The 22,985-nt window shown below is 34.9% G+C and overlaps 1 protein-coding gene across 3 annotated transcripts in view; it reads right to left on the bottom strand.

Moving 5' to 3' along the window:
* The window catches only part of CUL5 (cullin 5), a 131,153-nt gene that overhangs the window by 40,352 nt on the left and 67,816 nt on the right, over nt 1–22,985 (bottom strand). For all 3 annotated transcript variants that reach the window (XM_055422959.2, XM_055422960.2, XM_055422961.2), the window contains 6 exons: nt 22,056–22,201; nt 21,893–21,973; nt 4,919–5,012; nt 3,533–3,663; nt 3,172–3,279; nt 85–149 (listed from right to left, as the gene is read on the bottom strand). In XM_055422959.2, coding sequence (XP_055278934.1) covers nt 85–149; nt 3,172–3,279; nt 3,533–3,663; nt 4,919–5,012; nt 21,893–21,973; nt 22,056–22,201 — 625 coding nt within the window. The remainder of the gene's footprint in view (nt 1–84; nt 150–3,171; nt 3,280–3,532; nt 3,664–4,918; nt 5,013–21,892; nt 21,974–22,055; nt 22,202–22,985) is intronic.

Here is a 22,985-nt window from a genome sequence, read left to right as displayed (position 1 = left end):
GGCACTTTGCATATGCATATCCAATAACATATAACACACTCCGTAAAATGCAAGAATTATAAACATATGAATTAAAACACTCACCCCTTCTGCTTCAAAGGTAATTCAAGTTTAAATATGGTAGCATCATTAACAACTGCTTTATATGCCTGCAAATAATGTAAAATAAGATATGAACTTCATTTTTAATATTTAAAATACAGTTAGAGGAATTATTTTAATTCTAAAAAACACAAATTAGCTTTTTTTTAAATGATGTATCTGGCATGATAGAATTTTTCAAGTTAATGATTTCAACATGCTCTTTTCATGTTATGATTATCATTATTCTCAAGTGAGGTCTTAATGCGGCCTGATAACCATAACATTTTCTCTTGTCCACACAGTCTCCTAGAAAATATTTTCGTATCACCTCCTTTCTCTTCAAATCTCCAGTACTTCCTCCCGCATGCATATTCTCAGCTGATGATATGACTTCCTATTTCATTGAGAAAACCAAAGTAATCAGAATTTCCTCCTCTTTCTGCAGCATCATCAATTTTCCTTTTCTCCATTGTTTTTATAGCCTCAGTATGTCTATATATTATTTTAAATCTTAAAGATTCTCTCTTGTCTTTGTCCACCTTCAGCTACGGCCCCATATTTCTCTGTCTCTCCTTAAGCTAAACTTCTAGAATAATTCTCTAACTCACTGTCACTAATTTCACTACTATCATTCTTTTTTTTTTTTTCCAATTTTATTTATTTATTTTTTTCAAGTTGAACAGACTAAATTTCTTTAAACAAACTTACTTATACTCCAGAGTCCTTTAAAAACTTAATAGCATTTATACATTGAAGGTATTTGATTTTCTTGTAACTAGCACTTCAAATGCAACAAGCATTTGAAGCAACAAGCATTTGACCCAACAAGTAAAACTTTCTACAGTTCATAACTTTTATAAATAAAATAAATTAAATGTACAGTGAATAAGTTCTCTGAAATATTTCAATATTTCTGCAGGTTTAGTAACATCGTAAAATACATTTCAACTAAAATTCACAAATCTAAAAACCTGTTAGGCATTTTTAGGCGTTTTAAGATGGAAATGAAGACCAATGTTACATTGTAATATGCCAATTACAAATAGTACTTCAAATAGCAAATACTACAGTTTGTCCCAAACTTTAAAAACTATTCATGAACTCAACACTGAACTATTGATGGCTATGAGAATTGTTTCCACTACTACCATTCTTATTTGAAACTGTTTTAATCAGGCTTTCAACACTTCTACTCCAATCAATCATTCTTGTCAAAGTCACTCACAACCTCCATGTAGCTGAAGACCACAGTCGGTTAGACCCTCTTCTTACCTGACCTGTCAGCAGGATTTTAAAACAGCAAACCATGCCCTCCTCCTGCAAAGAGTGTTTTCCACTTGCTTTCTAGCACAGCATTCTCCTCTCTCCTCAGGAAAGATGGTTCCTATCTTTCCAATAACTAACTTTAGAACGCCCCAGATCAATCCTTGGATTTCTTCTCTTTGCTACCCTCACTCTTAATTTGAAGACTATATATAGCCAGTGTCAGAGCTTTAAAAACCACCTATATGCTGAAGGTCCCAAATTTATTTTTGCAGGCCCACCCCCTCCATTACGCTCCAGATCTGATGTTGCCATATGGATGTTTAATAAAAATTTCAAAGTTAACTTTGTCCAGAACCAAGTTCCTAGTCTCTCTTCAACCACCTCCCCCAAACCTGCTTCTTTCAAAGTCTTCATCTTCCCTCACCTCAGCAAGCATATACTTTTAACTGATCAGAAAATCTGAGTGTCATGCTTGACTGAACTTTTTGATCACATTCCACATCTGATTCCAGTGCCAAGTCCTATATACTCTATTTTCAGAACACATGAAAAATCCAACAACTTTTGACTACCTCCACCTACTATCCTTCTGGGCCGCGCTTCCATCATTACTTAACTGATTACTTAAGTAGGTTCTTAACCCATATTCTTGCTTCTTCTCTTGCCTCCTTCAGCCTATTCTTTTTGTAGCAAGACAGATGATTCTGATAAAACGTTAAGTTAGATCCTGTCATTTAGTTTAAGATCTTTCTATGAGTTTCTATACTACTCAGAGTAGAAATAAAACTCCTTACCATGGCTCTCACAGTCTTATGATGATCTGGTCTCCTGTTATCCCTGACTACCCATTTCTGATTTCTTACTATTCTTCCCCTCACTCAATCCACTCTGGCCACGATGATCTCTTTCTTCTCTGGTTCTGGAACATGACAGGTATAGTCTTGCCTTAGAGTCTTCATAAGTGCTGCCCCTTCTGGCTAAAGCATTATTCCCTGAGACAGCCAGGTGACTTATTTCTTAACAACTTCAATCTTAATCTGAATGTCACCTCAATAAAGCCTTTGCAGGCTATTCAATTTAATATTTCAAACCACCTTATTACCTCCATACTCCCTTAAATTCCTTCTATATTTTATTTACCTATGTATCTATGTACCTTTCTATCCATTTATCTATCTAAAAACAGTGATTTTTAAAAAGCTACTGGAGAAAGCTGATTGTCTTTTTAGAGTCTAGAAAAATATTTTACTTGGGAAGTAAGGACAGGTTGTTTAAGAGTGGGAAAACTAATGGTAATTTCTAGTGATAGGTTTATGACATTTAAAAAGAAACAACTTTAAGGATAATATTATGTTTCATTATCATTATCCTAGACTATAATGATGGGAAATAAGGTATGGAAAACAGGGATAAATGTGATATAACTCTCATAAGAGCCATAGGAAAGGAAATAGGACAAGGAAATCAACTCTGCTTGGGAGAGGAGGATGTGGGAGGAAGCAGAGTATCAAGGAAATTCCAAGAGAAGTATACTTTGAGCTGAGTCTTAAGGAAAGGATGAGTAGGAATTCAATAATCAGTAATATTCTAAGAGGAAAACATTCTTGAAAAAATGAGGAAGAGAGCTAATTTCTAGCTAAATTCTGGTTCACAAACATACCCAATCCTTACAAAAGCATATAAGAAATCATATGTAATATGGTTCCCCTCCATTGTTGAAAAATAAGTTGCTAGTTTTACTTTGCAATTTAATAGCATAATGATGCAAGTTTCTTACTTCAATTAAATTATGACAACAGTGTTAAAATACAGGAATATTACCTTGTCTCTTGCAGTAAGAAATCGTGGGTCATCTTGAAAAGCTTCTTTGACAAGTTTACTGAATCTATTAAATAGTGTAAGTAACTGCTCAACATACTTCTCAGAGTCCTAAAAAATAAAGTGTTTTATATTAATATGAGTTTTAAAAAAGAGACTAATACACAAAAAATAAGAAAATATAAACATAATTTTAATAAATCATTATAGCTTTAAAATTTGGAAAATTTTCTGAAATATTTTTTTCTTAGGAAAGGTGTTCCAACACCATTGCTTTACCATCAATTACTAGTTTAAATACCTGATCCTGCACTTACAAAATAACCTCAATATACACTTATTATTGTCATTGAGGAAAACTTACAGTAGTAATAGTTTCAGCAGCTGCTACCATATCTGCCAGGCCCGCACTGATGATATGCTCCTCCAAGTCTTTTAACATTGGCTCTATCCCATTAGGAACTTTGTCCATCAATGAAAACATTAAATGTAATTCTGAAAGGATAGGACATACTCATGTAATCATTTCATCCATCAGAATAGATTTTCTCTTTGATTTGTATCATGGATCTAGAATGCCTATGATAATAAGAGTGTGGGGAAATATTAGTTGGAAGTTGACAGCTTTAACAGTATTCTGCGAGTACAATTAGTTTAGGAGTTGTTATAATAAGCATAAGCATAATACTATAACTGCCTGACCTACCTTCTCAGGCTGACAAAAATCATTTCTAAAAGAAACTCTAAATAAAGTGATCACATACTGTAAAACCCAACTCCTCTTAAAAGGTGAGCCATCTGACTTTCAATAAAATGGAAAATATTTATTCTAAGAAACACAAAAATTTACACAGAAGATAAGTACGTTTCATAAGCCAGATGTAATATTAAACACACAATACACAGCAACATCAAGGGGTAAAATAATCATGTCCTCAGATTATTCAGAGTAATGAGATAATATAAAACTGCATTCATAAAGAATTTTTCAGTTTACAAAACTTTCTCCTGTTAACCCCCACCTTGTATCAGTGGACTCTACTTAGTTTGGCATACAGAAATTCAAATATTTCATTTGTACCAAGTGAGAAACTCGCTTTTACTACAAAAATACTTCTGAAGAATGTATAGATTTAAGTGAACTGAAATACATACTTGAAACACAACTAGAGATTAAATAGGACCTTGCAATTTTATAACATGAAATCTAGAGAGCAATACATCAAAATGTTAAAAGTGGTTGTCTCTGAGTAGTAAGGATATGGGTAATTTTTCTTTTTGGTATGTATTTCTTTTGGTATTAATGTACTTTCTACTTCCCCAAATACAACTTTATGGGGGAGAGGGATCAAGATTACCAACACAGAGAGTTTTATTGCTTTCTAAAAATATTTGTCATAAAGTTGCACACAAAAGTCAAATTACCTAGTTCTATCCTATACTGTACATTTATCATTTAAATTAGCCTTTAAAAGCAGAGTCTTACTTTTGAGAACAAATTGAAATTTATATGAGCACATACAAACATACTGATACCCAAGGAGAAAAAAATGCTTCAGATACAAGTTCACAATCTTCTTTACAGCATTTCTAACTATGCTAAATATTTTCATCCTTTTCTTTACACAGTTTTCCATAATGAAAATACCTGCGTATAAAAGAATGATCTAACAGTAATTTATTAAAAGTGATGTGCTTCAAAGATATCCTATTAAAAGAGTATGATAACTTTATGCAGTGTTTTACCTACTTTCAGTTTCATTTCGCTTGATCATGCCTTGGCACTCTGCTAAGATAGTCTCTTTAAAGGATGTCACCAGGGCATTTACACAGCATTCCATGAGCTGAAATATATCAAAAACTGGTCAAGGCTATTATAAGCACAAATAAGGCACAAATCTACTTCACTCCATTTTGCTTTACAGTTCCATAAAACCACACTGTTCAACAACAGCAAAAAACTAAGTATACTGAAAGTAGATTTTACTTACCTTTATCAGAGGATTGATGAAGATGGATACTCTATATTCGTTTACCAAATATACTCCACCCTAAGGAAAAGCCTAGGAATTCAGGTTCTCTATAGAAATTTCAGTAAAAGTCCCCAGTGAGGGAAGGAAAAAAAATTTTTAATCTACAAAGTCAAATTTAAAAAAAAAACAAACTTTAATGAACTCTTATCTGGAGAGAACCTGTGTTGGAGTTAGATGCTAAAATTCTAGAAGTATGAACATTCAACTCATAGTAGGTATCACTGCTGTGGGCACCAAAGAAGTGTTAGGATACCAAGAAAAGAAAGCTATAACCTCAGATTTGGAGAAGATCACTATCTTATAAAGGGCAAACTTTAACAAATAAACTCAGTTAAGTGGCAAAACACACAAATACAAATAAAGAAACTACCATTTTTTTCTGGGTAGTTAAAAAGGTCTCATCCACCTGATGAAATTTAAATTGGATCTTGAAAAGTGAATACAAGTCTTAAAATGGATTGGTTATTCTAAGAATATGAACATGAATATGGCAGTGAAGAGACAATAGGAGAGAAAGCTAGAAAGGTAGACTGGAGCGAGATTACGAGTAAAGATCTAAGGTTTGGGACTTCAAAGGTTGTTGTTGCTGCTTAGTTGGTAAGCTGCATCTGACTCTTTCACAATCCCTTGGACTGTAGCCCCTGCCAGGCACCTCTGTCCATGGGATTTTCCAGGCAAGAATACTGGAGTGAATTGCCATTTCCTTCTCCAGGGGATCTTTCCCACCCAGGGAATGAACCCGCGTCTCCTGAATTGTCAGGCAGATTCTTTACCGCTGAGGCACCAGGGAAGCCCATTTTATAGGTAGGAAAGGTTTTAAACAGAAGATAAATGTAATGAACTTCTATTCCCCCACCAAGTCATTTTTAAAAGATCAGTCTAACGGCAGCAAGGTAGGTAGTACTGAGTGGTAGTAGGGAGACGAACAAACAAGGCTGTTGAAAGATTCTAAGTAACATGCTGCTGCTGCTGCTAAGTCGCTTCAGTCGTGTCCGACTCTGTGCGACCCCATAAACGGCTGCCGACCAGGCTCCGCCGTCCCTGGGATTCTCCAGGCAAGAACACTGGAGTGGGTTGCCATTTCCTTCTCCAATGTGTGAAAGTGAAAAGTGAAACTAAGTAACATGATCAGGGTCTAACGTTCTGGTTGGGTCTCAGGGAAATCTACCCGACTCCATCACTGCTCCTCTGTGTCATATATTTTTACTCTCCTTGCAGGTATCAAAATGAATAGGTTGTGATTACCTACACAAGGTACACTAAGGCCGATCTCTCTCTTCTTCTTAAAACAGATCAGCTATCTGTATTAAGGAAAGGGAATTATATGTGCCTTACAAGTTCTTTGCTAAAAATTCCTCTTAGAACTGACTTAATGTTGCTAATTACTGAAGCTGAATTTAGGAATGGAGATTCATTATACCACTGTTTCTATTTTATAAAATGTTAAAAACATTTCTGCAATAAAAGTGTTTAGGTCCCTCCCTCTTTGAGAATTATGCTAATAACTTTAAAGTCCACGTATGTCAATTCTGTCCTAAGAAAAGCAATAGATATATGAAGTGGTTGAGAAATTTCTGCCAAGGTGGGAAGCTCTGAACCAATTACTGAGTAATTTCATTCTATACCGGCTCTGGAATATGTACAACAGAACACTCCCACCTTCAATAGAGAATAGGTAAATCTAACTATATATAACTTATTCTTATAATGAATAAGAAAGTGCAACCAGAATAAGCTCTGTTTTCTAAAAGAAGCTCTATTTTCTAAAATCATCTGTTTTCTGTTTCACTGAAAATTTACACTTGAACATAATCTAGCTCAGGAGGAGTCCAAATTCTGCAGACTCCAAAAAATCTAGAGTTGTGTGTTTCAACCTGTTTGTTGTGAAATGGTTTAATGACTGTGACCAGATTTTCTTTTTAAAATAATATAGAACAGAACTACAACAAAAATATCAGAGTGCTTCACATACAATAACAATGAATATTATTTCATAGAATTTTGTTTCAGATATAAGTAAATAAACAAAGAACATACTAAGTTACAATAAAAAATGTATTTCTTATTATGAGTTTCAGTGAGGATTAAAAGGAGAGGCTAAAGAGGCTAGGTGGTCCAATGGTTATGACTTGACCGTTCACTGCTAAAGGCCTGGGTTCAGTTCCTCATTAGGAAACCAAGATACTGCAAGCCATATGGTACAACCAAAAATATAAATGAATAAATAAATAAAATAAAGGAGAGGCTACACTGACAAGATAGCTGAAGTAAACTGAGCAGAATTTGGTAACTGCTTAGATGAAAGGAGTTAGGGATATAACAGGTTACTGAAGAAAAAAAAGAAAGGTTACTGAAGCACTTTCTAGCTTGAAAGATTAAACAAATTATTACAATAACTAATATCTTTTAATGAGAAACTATGCTGTACCAAAGATTGTGCTAAATCCTTTACATACATTACCTGATTAATACCAGTATGTCATTTAACCCATGACAACCTTATGAAGCAGGTATTTAACATATGAGCAAATAAGCTTAGAGAGGCTAAGTTACTTTCAAATGTTATACAGTTCATAAGATCTTGAGCTGTAATACGAGGTCAGGTATGTGACTCCAAGCCCACGATTTTTGATACTATACTATTGGACAGCAAGTATATACTTAGCAATGGCTATGTGCTCAGAAATTAGTTAAGTGTTGTAAGACACAGAGAAGATAAAACATGGTTTATATGCTCAATACTCTCACAATATAGTTGGGGCTATGCAACTATAGTATATCTAAAAATGTATGTATTCTTCACACATAACAGAGGTATATGAAAAGTTCAATTACAATAAAGGAAAGAAGTAGAAATAAACACACTATTACTAAAGTATAAACTTCACAAGGATAGATTGTGCCTTGTCCAGCTATATACTCATGGACTCAACACAGTGCTTGATAATTAACATAAAGCAGCCTATAATCTGCTACTAAATCAAGTTGTAGAAACAACAGATACAGTGGGAATTCAAATAAGAGAAAATGGATGAAGGCTAGAGTATTTGGAGAGACTACTGCAAGATGGGTTTTAAGAATTCTGAAGCATTTGAATAGGCAGAAAAGAATAGTAAAACTACTTAAAAGCATGAATCCAAGAAAAAAATGAACAGAATGAAGTATATGAATTGGGAATTACTTCTTAGTGGGTAGAATGACTCTTATTGGACAGTAATAAGTTGGAAAAAGAACTTAGGACCAAATTATGAAGGGCCTTGGAAATAATATTATGGTTTCTGAATAAATAAGTAAAAAATGAAAGTGATGCTTATAAAATGAGTAGCCTGAACTCACAAAAGAAGAAATACAAATGGCTCATAGTAAGAATAAACAAGCTCAGCCTCATTAGTGACTTTTCTTCTTCTTTTCTTGGTCATGCCATACACCACGTGGGATTTTAATTCCCCAACCAGGGATGCAACCCATGCCCTCTGCACTGGAAGCACATAGTCTTAACCACTGGACTGGCAGGGAAGTCCCCCAGTAATTTTTAAATGCACATAAAAAAATCTTTTAAAATCTACAATACCAGGAAATTGGAAAAATTAATAAACTGACAAAAATCAGATCAGCAAAGATAAACAAGCACGCTGTTAATGGAAATAAGAATTAACAACAATATTTCTGAAAACCAGTTTGGTATTATATAGCAATCTGTAAAAGGTGCATACTCTTTGCTTCAGCAATCTCATTTCTAGGAAATTCCATTCCAAGAGAATGCCACATGTAAGAAAGATGCATGCATAAAGATGTCAAAAATATAGAAGGATATAAGATATAAAGATATAAGCATGTAAATATGTTCCAGGAAGAACTATTCATAAAAAATAAACTATAACAATAATGAATAATAATGAAAATTCCCATCAGTAGAGAATTGGTTTCTGTAGTGCATATGTATGATGAAATACATACAGGCATTAAAAATAATACAGATGTGTTTAGTGTAGCAATGTACATCATAATTTTTTTAAACTTTGGAAAAAAAAGAGAAGAAAGAAAAAAGGGAATTCCCTGGTGGTCCAACGGTTAGGAGTTTGCACTTTCACTTTGAGGGCCTGGGTTTGATCCCTGGTCAGGGAACTAAGATCCTGCATGCTAAAAAAAACGGGGGGAAGGAAAAGAAAGAGTAAGAAAGGAGGAAAAGGAAATAAGAAAAGAAATGAAAAAAGGGATCTTAACCAAGCAAGTATTACAAAACAATGATCATTGTTGAATTTGGCTGAGTTTGGAGGGTGCGATTCATTCCACTATTTTCTCTACTTTAGTAAATATTTGAAAAGTTTCATAGCAAATAATTAAAAAAAAAAGATTATGGTACAGATCCCTGTGTATTGAAAAATCCTTTAGAAAACTACTTTATATAGGCAAAAAGAAGAAAGGGCAGTTGCTTATTTCCAAAGAGTCTTGTCATCACAAGAGGGTTAGATCCTTGAGGGCAAGGGACCATGTTATTGCTCTTTTGTATTTTTCTCCCATCATTTACCAAAGTCCTACAAACAGAGTCAACCCTGAGTATATACTGGTTATTTGAAAAATACATCTTGAATGGAAAGGATAGTGATAAACCATCTCTCTCACCTTGTATTCCCTTTCTGTCTCCTTTTGCTAGCTTCCGTGAAGAAAAAAACTTTTTGCCATATGTCATCAATTCCTGTATTTTGCCTGAGATGAGCACAACTTCTAAATCCATAGCAATCTCCCCAGAGGTCTGCAAGGTGAAACACTTTAACTATCAATGTGCTTGATGTTTTACCTTCCTTTATAGCAAAACTCTTCAAAGATGATGCCTGCCATAAAACACAGCAGGCACTCAGTATTTGTTGAATGAATGAATGCACAGGTCTGTGAAGATGAAAGTTTGGATAGGTAGGCTAACTGACATAGTAGAGTCTTTTTTAGTGGTATTCAATTTGCACAATTAATGCTACTTCACTGAAGTTTAATGAAAGCAACAGGAACAGTTCTGACTTTTGTTATGTAATTTCACATAAGTAATAATTTGCTTTTCCCTGAGCTATAAAACAGTCATCGAATTAAAAATCATTCTAGATTACCCCACCTTAAGATTCTACTTTATCATTATCAGGTCTTTAACCATACAAAGATATCTATAATGTATTCAAGAATTCATTTATTCCATGTGTGGCTATTCTCAAAATTAACTTTTTTTTTAAACCTTTATAACCAGTGTTAAGTTGCTTCATTTGTAAACTAGTTATACAAGTAACTCTCTATAGACCAATGAAGCCAATTAGACTCCCCTTGACTTTTTAAATACCACCCTTAATATACTTAAATACTTGAAAGTTAACAAGTACTTTAATGCTAATAACTTATGACTTGTGACCTTGCTGCTAATTCAGTTTTTTACTCAATGTTTTGCATATGTAGTAAAATAGTTTCTGTCTGAGAATAAGTAAGCAACTTCTGTAAACCACAGCCCTAATAGTAAAAAGTACCATGATAGGCACAGCACTTAAATGTTTTGATATGATAGTGCATTAAACACAAGTAGGTATTACCCCACTTTACAATTTGAAGAAATTGATAATGGACACACAGCTGGTAAAATGACAGTGGAATTAAACTCCTCACCTTCTTTCAACATGTATGCCCCTAATCAGTATAACACACTGCCTCCCTATCAGAGCTTTGGTCACTGTGAAGAAAGGAAGACTAACCATCACCATTTCATTCTCTCTATTCCATCATTCCATTTAATTCTAGTGTTACTTTGAAGACAGCCATCAGTTCTACCTTCTTATCCTTGCTAGCACAAGGCTTGACATAGTTCAGGTGCATAATAAATGATAAACATATGACTTCAGGTAAAACCAAGGTATATAAGACTATCACCTAAAATACTAATAGCCTCAGAAAAAATTGTTTTCAAGTTATTTTCTTTTATATTTTTTCTCATTCTTTTGGGCATTAAATGATTTATAAAAGGAAATACTTTATATACTTTACATAAAAGGAGAATAATCTCATTGCTACATTTGCTACAAAGTAGGCATGCCATGCTTTTGCTAATAGTTTGTCCCAGGTCCTCTAATCTACTTAATAGTCAGTAAATTTGCCATAAAATTTCTAAATTTGGAGAAAATGGAAAATGTCACAATATTAGCCACACTTTTAATCCAACAGTGTTAATTTTCTCAACTTTTTAACGCATAATAATGTGAAAATTTTTTGAAAGAATGGCAACATCAGTTTAGAGGGGCTGTTTTTTCCTCATTCTTTTCTTATTGTTAAGTGTCACTTTTTGAGGTCAATAGCACATCTTCAAGCATCAGAGCTCTGAAGCCTTTTACCCAGTTTTGCTCATCTGCCACAGGCCCATCCAATGATAATCAATCTTACTAGAACTGTGTATATAATTGGATCTAGGTGGTACTAAGTTGCTCTCCTGTAAGTAAAAGTTGAAGTAGGCCTATCAGACATCTAATGCAGCTGCTCAGAACTCTTGGCTTCACTTACTTTCTAGGTTCTCCACTGAACTGCAAGTAGCTAACGCTGCTAAATGGGTTATCTTCTAGATGAGTCAAGCATCACTATATAATATCTACTACAAACACATACATACTGATGACTCAAGCATGCTTGCAACATGTGCACAAAAGACACACTTACACACAAAGCGTACAGTTTGGGCACTCACCCCAAACTAGGCCAATTAGAGTGAGGCTAATTAAACCAGTGGGGCAAGACTCCTCTCAGGTCACAAACCGGAGGGACAAACTGGCAGCATTCATGATCCTGACTTCAATTCAACACAGGTGCATTGGTGACTCAAATAACATGAGCACTATTACCATAGATGAGATAAATATCCAACAGTGAAAAAAATGTAAGATTTCAAACAAAATATATATTACCATTCTTTAATTTACAAAATAATATCACACCTAGAAAATGAGGTATATTACTAGTATCATGCAAAAGTGTTTTGGTTTATAAGTAAAATTAAATTCTAGATTCAAATAAGTATAAAGAAGATTTTCTCTTACATGAGTGGCCAGTGGGACCACTGAACATTAAAATGCCTCTACAAATTCACACTTGCTGGAGGTAGATACTACCTTCACTGAAAACTTTTAGCCTTGAGATTTCAGTTCAAAATATCTAAAACAACTATTTAAACAATTCACAGCATAACTCACTTTTTTTTGATTCATCTATTAGAATCTGCTGTACTGATAACGAGGAGATTAAAATGAAAGTTACATTAGGATAAATCTATAAGGGGATCCTAAAAATAATTTTGTGATTATGTACTAAACATAAAATTTAAACATTTGACATATAAAAAACTGTTAAAGAAAATCTTGAGAGTAACTTTTATTGGCTATACATGTCAAAATCCCTTTGGGATATAAATTTTTATCCATTAAAAATGGGACCTTGTGTTCATTCCTAAAACGAAAGAATGGTATAATGTTAAGAAACCCTGTTAATTCAATCTCCTGATTAGTTCAATGGAGGAAAATGCCATATGATCATCTCCTGATGCTTCCCAAGTCCCCCCCAAAAAAGGCATTCTTCATAATATCATTTTTTTTTTTACATCTTACTTTCATTTTTAGCACATAAAAGTAAAAATAACAGAGCATGCCAAACATACATCACCCCATTTCCTATAATGGTAACTTTTTACATAACTATAACACAACTACCAAAACCAGGAAAATAATATTGATTTACTGCTATGAATTAACTACAGACCTTATTAGAAATTCACCAGTTTTTCCACTAATGTCTCTTTCCTGTTCCAGGATCTTATCTACAAGCCCATGCTGTTTATGGTTGTTAGTTTTCCCAGTCTCCTTCAATCTGTGATAATTCCTTGGTCTGTGTATGTATTATGATCTTGATACCTTTAAAGAATAGTAGCCAGTTATTTGTAGACTGCCCCTCAAATAGGGATTGTCTAGAATTTTCTCATTCGAATAAGTTATTCAGTTATTCACTTTTGACAAGAATTCCATAGAAATGATTTTTGTCCTGTCTTAAATGTATCATATCAAAGGGTACATAATATCACTATGTCCTATTACTTGTGATGCTAATCTTGATCACGTGATTAAGATACTGTTTTTTGGGTTTCTCCATCTTGAGTAAGTGAAAGTCGCTCAGTCATGTCTGATTCATTGCGACCCCATGGACACCAAGCTCCTCTGTCCATGGGATTTCCAGGCAAGAACACTGAAGTGGATAAGCCATTCCCTCCTCGAGGAGATCTTCCTGACCCAGGGATCGAACCCAGGTCCCCTGCATTGCAGGCATATTCTTTCTGTCTAAGCCACGAGGGAAGCCGATCATAGTAACTATTTTTCCCTTACCAAACACTTAATACTAAGTCCAACCATGTTGCTGCAAATAGCAGTATTTTGTCCTTTGTGGCTGAGTAATAGTCTGCTGTGGGTGTGTGCGTGTGTGCAGACACACACACCCTCCTTTCCCGGATCTTCTTAATCCAGTCATCTGTTGATGGGTACCTGGACGGCTTCCATGTCTTGGTTATTGTAAACAATGCTACAATGAACACTGGGATGCATGTATGTTTCCAAATAAAGTTTTTGTCTTTTCCAGACATGCTCAGGAGTGGAGCTACCAGATGGTGCTGTAACTTTATTTTTAGTTTTTTAAGGAACCTCCATGTGTTCTCCATGGAGAAGGCAATGGCAAGCCACTCCAGTACTCTTGCCTAGAAAATCCTATGGATGGAGGAGCCTGGTAGGCTGCAGTCCGTGGGGTCACTAAGGGTCGGACACAACTGAGCGACTTCACTTTCACTTTTCACTTTCACACATTGGAGAAGGAAATGGCAACCCACTCTAGTGTTCTTGCCTGGAGAATCCCAGGGACGGGGGAGCCTGGTGGGATCCGTCTATGGGGTCACACAGAGTCGGACACGACTGAAGTGACTTAACAGCAGCAGCAGCATGTGTTCTCCATAGTGACTGCACTAATTTGCATTCTCACCAACAGTGTACAAGAGTACCTTTTTCTACACATACTCGCCAACATGTGTGATCTGTAAACTTTTTGATGATAGCCATTTTTATAGGTGTGAGGTGGTACATTACTGTTATTTTTATTTGCATTTCTCTAGTAATTAGATGGGCTGAACAACTTTTTGTGTGCCTTTCAGCCGTTTGTATATCTTCTTTGGAGAAATGTCTATTCATGTCTTCTGCCCATTTTTTTTTTTTCTGCCCATATTTTTGACTTGGTTGTTTTTCTGATATTGAGTTGCATGAGCTGTTCCAACATCACAGATATTACATTCTCAGCTGCATCATTTGCAAATATTTTCTCCCAGGCTGCTTTTGTTTTGTTGATGGTTTCCTTTGCTGTACAAAAGCTTTTAAGTTTAATTAGGCTCTATTTGTTTTTGCTTTCATTTCTTTTGCCTTGGGAGACTGATCCAAGAAAATACTATGATTTATGACAAAATGTCTTGAATATATTCTCTTCTAGGAGTTTTATCGTTTCAGGTATTACATTTATATTTTAAAATGACTTTGAATTTATTTTTGTATGTGGTGTGAGGGAATGTTCTAATCTCACTGGTTTAACATGGTAATATAGTTTCACCAGACACCACTTGTTGAAGAGACTGTCAGACTGCTTTGGAAATCCAGGGTCTCTTGCAGTTCTATATAAGTTTTAGGATTATCTGTTCTAATTCTGAGAAAAATGTCATGGGTATTTTGGTAGGGATTGCATAGATTTCTTTGGGTAGTACGGCCATTTTCATAATATTAAATCTTCCAATCCAAGCCAGCATGGGATATATCTTTCCATTTCCTTGAATCATCTTCAAATTCCTTTACCAACGGCTTATAGTTTTCAGAGTATATGTCTTTCACTTCCTTGGTTAAGTTTATTCCTAATAATTAAAACTTTTTTTGATAATTTCAAATGTGGTTTTGTTTTTTTTTACTTTCTCTTTCTGATATTTCATTATTACTGTATGGAAAAAACAGATTTATACACATTAACCTTGTATTCTGCAACCTTGATGAATTCATTTCTTAGTTCTAACAGTTTTGGGGTAGAGACATTAGGGTTCTCTACATCAAGTATCACAACATTTACAAATAGTGACAGTTTTACCTCTTCCCTTCAATTTGAATATCTTTTTCTTTTTCTTGTCTTACTGCTGTGGCTAGGACTTCCAATATCATATCAAACAGAAACAGCTAGAATAGTCATCCTTACCTTGTTCCTAAATTTAATGGGAACGCTTTCAGCTTTAACCATGAATTAGTATGGTGTCTGTGGGTTTACTGTAAATGGCATTTGTTACGCTCCCTCTATACTCACTTTGGTAAGAGTTTATCATGAACAAATGTTCATTTTTTCAAATGTCTTCTCTGTATCTATGGAGATAATACTGTGATTTTTATCTTTCCTTTCTTTAATGTGGTATATCACACTGATTTGCATACACTGAACCATCATTGTGATCCTGGAATAAATCCAACTTCATCATGGTATATGATCCTTTTTATGAATTATTTTATTTGGTCTGCTAATATTTTGCTGAGGATTTCTGCATTTGTATTCATCAAAGACGTTGGCCTGTAATTTTCTTTTCTTGAAATGTCTTTGCTATGAGGACTCACAGAATGAATCTGGGAGTACTGCCTCCTATTCAACTTATTTTATTTTTATTTCCATGGTTTTAGCTGTTCTTTCTCCTCTTTTATTTGGGCCCTATCTCTTTTCTTCTTTGTGAACCTGGTTAAAGATATATTAATTTTGCTTATCTTTTCAAAAAACTAGATCTTGGATTCAATGATCTTTTAATTTTTTTTTGATCTTTATTTCCTCTATGATCTTTATTATTACATTTCCTTCCTTCTGCTTTTGGCTTTGTTTGTTCTTTTTTTATTTCGTTTAGGTGGTGGATTAGGCTGTTTGAAATTTTTATTTATTAAGGAAGACTTTCATTGCCATCAACTTTCCCCTTAGAACTGCTTTTGCTACATCCCACAGATTCTGGAAAATTGTGTTTCCATTTTCATTTGTCTAGAGGTATTTTATGATTTCCTCTTTGATTTTCATCATTTACTCTTTGATGTTTCAGGAGTATGCTGTTTAGTCTTCACGTTTGTTATTTTTCCACTTTTCTTTGTATAGTTATACTGCTGCTGCTGCTAAGAAGCTTCAGTCATGTCCGACTCTGTGCGACCCTATAGACAGCAGCCGACCAGGCTCCCCCGTCCCTGGGATTCTCCAGGCAAGAACACTGGAGTGGGTTGCCATTTCCTTCTCCAAGCATGAAAGTGAAAAGTGAAAGTGAAGTCACTCAGTCATGTCTGACTCTTTACGAACCCATGGACTGTAGCCTACCAGGCTCCTCCGTCCATGGGATTTTCCAGGCAAGAGTAGTGGAGTGGGTTGGCATTTCCTTCTCCAATAGTTATACTAGTTACACACTATCGTCATTAAAAAAAAAACCTCCTGATAGAATTTCTATCCTTACAAATTAAGGTTTGTCTTGTGACCTAGTATGTGATCTGTCCTAGAGAACATCCCATGTGCACTTTAAAAAAAATGTATTCTGCCTTTCTTTCCCCCCTTGGAATATCCTGTAGATAACAAATCCAACTCATCTATTTTTTCAGGATCTCTGTTGCCTTACTGATTTTCTGTCTGGATGACATATCCACCCATGTCAGTGGGGTGTTAAAAGTCTCCCACTATTACTGTATTACTGCCAATTTCTCCCTTCTTGTATCATCAGATCAGATCAAATCAGATCAGTCGCTCAGTCGTGTCCAACTCTCCGCGACCCCATGAATCACAGCACGCCAGGCCTCCCTGTCCATCACCAACTCCCGGAGTACACTTTGTATCTGTTATTATTTGCTTTATGTATAGATGTTCCTGGATTGGGTACATATATGTTAACAAGTGTAACAAGAGTGATACTCTTCTTGTATCATACCTTTTATCATTGTATAATGCCTGTCTTTGTCCTTCATCATGGTCCTTGTTATAAAGCTTATTTTTCCTGAAATGAGTATTGCTACTCTTCTTTCCTGTCATTTCTGTTTGCATGAAATACCTAACCCAACGCCTCACTTTCAGTCCCCTTTTAAAGGGAGTCTTTTGTAGGCAGCATATTGATGGGTCTTGTTTTTTATCCAATCAGCCTCCTATGTCTTTTGATCAGACCATTTAGTCCACTGACATATAAAGTAACTATTGACATGTATACACTTATTGGGGCGACCCTAGTGGCTCATATGGTAAAGAATCTGCCTGTAATGCAGGAGACCCAGGTTCAACCCTTAGGTCAGGAAGATCCCCTGGAGAAGGGAATGGCTACCTATTCCAGTCTTCTTGCCTAGAGAATTCCACAGACAGAGGAGCCTGGAAGGCTACAGTCCATGGGGCTGCAAAGAGTCAGACATGACTGAGCAACTAACACTTTCATGTACTTACTGACCTTTTATTACCTGTTTTTCAGTTGTTTTTGTAGTTCTTCTCTGTTCACATTTTTATTTCTTTTATTGTAATACCACACTACTTAATCACAGAGAATTTACGTTTTAATGTCTAATAGTGCTAGTTCTATTCAAAGTTTTTCTTTCTCAGTGTTTTCCTAGCTATTCTTACATGTTTATTTTTCCATGTGAATTTTCTTATCTTGTCTAATTTCATGAAACAGTTGTGGCATTCTACTGGAATTACAGGAAATATATAAATTAATTTAAGGAAGAAGTGACATCTGTATCATTTTGAGTAACAGAATTTAAGAATAAGAGGTATCTTTCCATTTTTTCAAATCTATTTTTGTGTCTTTGGAGTGTCTAAGCTTTTCCTCTTACAGGTTTCACAAATTTATTAAATTTTTCACAGCTATTTAATTTTCTTTGTTGTTGCTGTAAGGTTTGTCCTAATGTTATAGCCTCTGTTTATTATTTGTGTATATGAAGACTGATATTTGTATGTTAATTTTATATCCTATCACTTTCTTACTTTACAATCTGAGTTAGTTTTATCATTAACTCAAGTTTTTCCAGACAAAGTACTATCATATCATCTCCAAAGTGAGAGTTTTCCTTCTGGCTTACCCATTCGTTTGCCTCTAATTGATTTCTGTAATTTAGTTGCATGGGCTAATACTTCTAATGCAATGTTAAATACCAACAGAAATAATGGATACAGTTGCCTTGTTCATGATCTTCATGGAAATGCCTCTTATGATCCTCCATAAAAGAAGATACTGGCTTTAGGGCTAAGGTAGATACATTCCTGATAATATTAATAAAATAAACTGAATACTTTATTAGCATCATAAAATGCATACATCATGCCAGAAAGAAGCATCATGCTTAATGGTGAAAATTTAGAAGCAGTCCTTTCAAAGACTGAAAGACAAAGATCCCAATATTATTAACATTTTTCTAAAATAAACCACTAGCAGATTTAATCCACTGAAGGAAAAATGAGATATTTATACTAGAAAGATATAATCAGATGCTTCGAATACCCCAAAGAACAAAATAAAGCTCTTATAAACAAGGAAGGAATTCAGTAAACTGCTAAGCACTATATGAATATTACTTGAAATGTGTATTTGGTCTTTATTAGGCCTGGCCTCATAACTGGGTACTACTTAGGTAAGACTTGCTCTATTACATAGAACACTAGTCCAGAAATTTGATTTCTTGCACATACTGGAAAATAATCAGGTTTTGAAGATTATGTCTTACAACTTTCAAACATGGTAACTGATATATCATAATAATTTCCTAATTTTCAGAGAAAACACAAATGTCAAAAATGTACATACTTTAAAATTAAACTTTGGTGTGCACTGTTGTGTATGCATTGTGCATATGTGTATCCCTATATGAACTGATAGGCAATTGTCCTCCACTAGTAAGAATAGCCTAACAGGTAAGAATTGATTAAAACCAGTATCAGTAAAGCATTAAGATATAGCATACCATTTTTTGATGGCTGATAATTCCTCTAAAACAGAGTTTAGGGTAGTAAATTTGGTCTGAATAATTTTCAGGGATGGCAGTAATTCTTTTCTTAGTAACTATTCAAATAATACTGTTCATACTTTGTGGAATTTTAAATTAGAACCCAGGACTTGGTGATTTTTTGGTTTACTGTTCCTTCTATTACAACTTATTTCATCTTAACACATCATTTCTCCTTGGAAACAGAAACTGTAAATTAACAAATATATAACAAATATTATGTATGTAGTATAATAGCCTTAGCTCAATGAGATATATAATAATGTATCTGCATTAAGCCTTAAATTCCCAATGTTACAGTTAAGTCCACAGTTTTCATGCTTAATGTCTTCTCTGCCCAAATTTTGCTGTACAAACTATATAGTGGTCACTGATTAATATTAATCTATGTTCTTAAAAGTTAGAAAAGTGATAACCTTTGGGAAAAAAAGATGGTAATAATAATTTGGAGGAGCATGATGGAAGGCTCTTAATTGCTGATAATTCTTGTTCTGGTGATTTCACAGGTACATTCACTTTGTGATAATTCACTTATTAACCTGAGATTTTTATACACTTTTCTGTATATATATTATATTTCAATAAAAATAGTTAATTTATAAAAATAAACAGAAAATAAAAACAAACCATACAAACAGACTTCTCATCTCCCCAGTAAAGCACCATTTCTTTGCAAGCATATTATATTTCACTTAGGATCTTTCTTGAAACAAAACAAAAACTTTCTTTAAACTCTAGAATCACTCAGCATGGTAAGATGTTCCTACTACTTGGATTCCTTGAAAGGGCAAGTTCACATCTTCTATCTCAGGTTTTTTCCCAAAACGTATACATGTGTATTTTAAAGTAGAGAGAGAGACTAAACTGTTCCATATAAGCTTTCATGTGTATTTGTTTATCTCTACTTTTCTCATTCTCTTTTTCTTCCTCTCTCTTATTCACCCTGTTAGTTGGACCTCTATAGTTGAATTTCTGTTCAGTTTACTATAAATATGATACAACTAAGACGTATAAATTATAGTATAAGAACAATTCTACCTTACAAAATTACAACATCCCCATCAAGTGATGTATGCAGACCAATCAGCCCAAAATATTCAAATCCCTCACTACCAAGATACATTATTATACCAAGTCTCTCTGCAGCAGCACAATTCTCCAAAGCCAAAACCTCAGAAATATTGCTGACATACGCTATATCATCCCCATTCATAAGACATAATATTCCACCTCTGGGAAGTCTGTTTCTACCCTCTTTCTTTTCATTCCCATTGCTAAAACCCTATTTGGTACTCCAAATACCCTGCATGAATTATTGCAAAAACCTCCCACTTCTAACCCATGCTATTACCCACTCCAATTAATCTTTCATGTTGTCACTAGATTAATCTTTCTGAGGGATAATTTTGAACAGCATACTTGTTTTAAAAATATTCAATGGCCTTCCCTAACTTCTGAATGAAGCTCAAGTGAAAGTCACTCAGTCGTGTCTGACACTGCAAACCCATGGAAATCTCCAGGCCAGAATACTGGAGTGGGTAGCCTATTCCTTCTCCAGCAGATCTTCCCAACCTGGGGATCAAACCAAGGTCTCCTACATTGCAGGTGGATTCTTTACCAGCTGAGCTACCAGGAGCTACCAAGACTGGTTTTAAATTTCTATACAGAACTTCTAAAAACAACCATTATATATGCTCCCTTTTCTGCCAGTATCAGAGTTATTTGAAAGAGGAAATGTACTGTACATAATAAAAAGCAAAACAAACAAGAGAAAAAAGGTCCAACTCAGTCCAATTACTGAACAAATAAAACATCACTATCACTCAAGATGGAAGAAGCCAAAGAAAAATCAGAAGTAAGAAAAAAGAAATCCCAACCGTAGTTGAAAAGTCTGGGTGTAAGCAAACTTGAATGTCACATTTTTGAATGTAAATCTAGTTTGTAGGCTCCAAAGACTGAAAGGAACTAGAGGAAATATTACTTCTACATTAAGTTTGATTCTTAAATTCCTTAACAAAGCACACTGTCACCCTCCCTGTAAAAGAAAACACCAGAATATATACTGTAGCATGGCAACTACCTCTGGTCATTTTTTTAAAATGAGGAACTTAATTATCAAGTAATTAATATTTTATTTCCTACAAGAGAAGTATGAAAACACCTTCCCATAGTCAGAAGAAATATCCCCTTGTAGTAATGATTTGCTGCTCACTCATTTGATGTTCACAGCCACTATTTCATAGAATGTAATTACCATGAATAGTGAGAATCAACTGTATCTCTCAGGAGCATAATTTACTTGCCACCTGAAAATCCATAATATGATTAACTTTAGGTATGCACAAAAAAGGTGACTGATTAAAAACCAAATAAATATAGCAAAGTCTAGAGCAGGGATGGCAAACAGATTTTATCTTGCATATCACCTCTGTGGAATAACAATGAGTTCTGAATAAGGTGCCTTCTGAAGCTGTGCTTTGGTTCACTGGGAAAGAATACTATAATCAATTAGTAATATTGGTCACAGGAGTGAGAAATGATAAATAATGTTACTTGCATCATGTATTTGCCACCCTTGTGCTGCTGCACTTTAAATAATCTCAAAAAACAAACAACTACAAAATTACTTACTGCTTCAACAGAGTTACATTCTCGTCTTGTTTCTAAATAACGTAGGGCTCGTTTTTCTTCTTCTTTTAATTTAGCATCTGCCTGTCCAGAAGCAAAATAGCAATCATTTTAAGAACATCAAGAAAACAGCTCAAATGATCACATATACTAGGTTCTGACTTACATATTTCATATAATTCTGTACACCATTTTGTTGTAAATACGAGGGTGCCTGTGTTCTATAAAATCTCTCTGTTGAATCCAAGTATGCCTTCTCAAAATTGTCCCTATAAATTTGGAGCTTATCCTCTGGATTAGAACAAAGGTTAACTGAAAAACAGAAAATAAAATTTTACTCTAATTATGATTCAAATCAGTATTTTGAGTACAATAAATGAAAAACAAATATTGAGGAGTCATGTTCAAGGGACTGTGACCATGCCCATAAGAACATACAGTCATATAAGACAAAATCCTTCTCCATAAAAAACTTGAAAAGGTAACAACACAAAGGAGTAAAGCGACATATAGGACAGAAAACGTGAACTATTTTTGAATAGGAATGAGACTGATGAATAACTGATGATCAAGAAACCATTCACAGAAAAGATGGGATCTGAATTCAGTCTTTTGGAACAATTTTTACAATGGTTAGTAAATACTCAGGACAATACAAGATCAAATCAAGATACATCAATGAGGCTGTCTGAATGGATTGTAAGGTTAATAGAAGATAAGGCAGAATGGAAAGCTGGGAATGGTTATGGAGAACCTCATGTCTCTGGCTGCTGCTGCTGCTGCTGCTGCTGCTAAGTCACTTCAGTCGTGTCCGACTCTGTGTGACCCCATAGACGGAAACCCACCAGGCTCCCCCGTCCCTGGGATTCTCCAGGCAAGAACACTGGAGTGGGTTGCCATTTCCTTCTCCAATGTGTGAAAGTGAAAAGCAAAAGTGAAGTCGCTCAGTCGTGTCCGACCCTTAGCGACCCCACGGACTGCAGCCTACCAGGCCCCTCCATCCATGGGATTTTCTAGGCAAGAGTACTGGAGTGGCTTGCCATTGCCTTCTCCTTGTCTCTGGCTAAGTAACCTAAATTTAGCATGGCATACCACT

The sequence above is a fragment of the Moschus berezovskii genome, chromosome 14, assembly GCF_049115385.1.
Source record: "Moschus berezovskii isolate FMDL1 chromosome 14, NW_MosBer_1.0, whole genome shotgun sequence".
In the NCBI taxonomy this organism is placed as follows: Eukaryota; Metazoa; Chordata; class Mammalia; order Artiodactyla; family Moschidae; genus Moschus; species Moschus berezovskii.
Note: the sequence above shows the minus strand (reverse complement) of the source record. Positions and strands in the feature narration are given on the sequence as shown.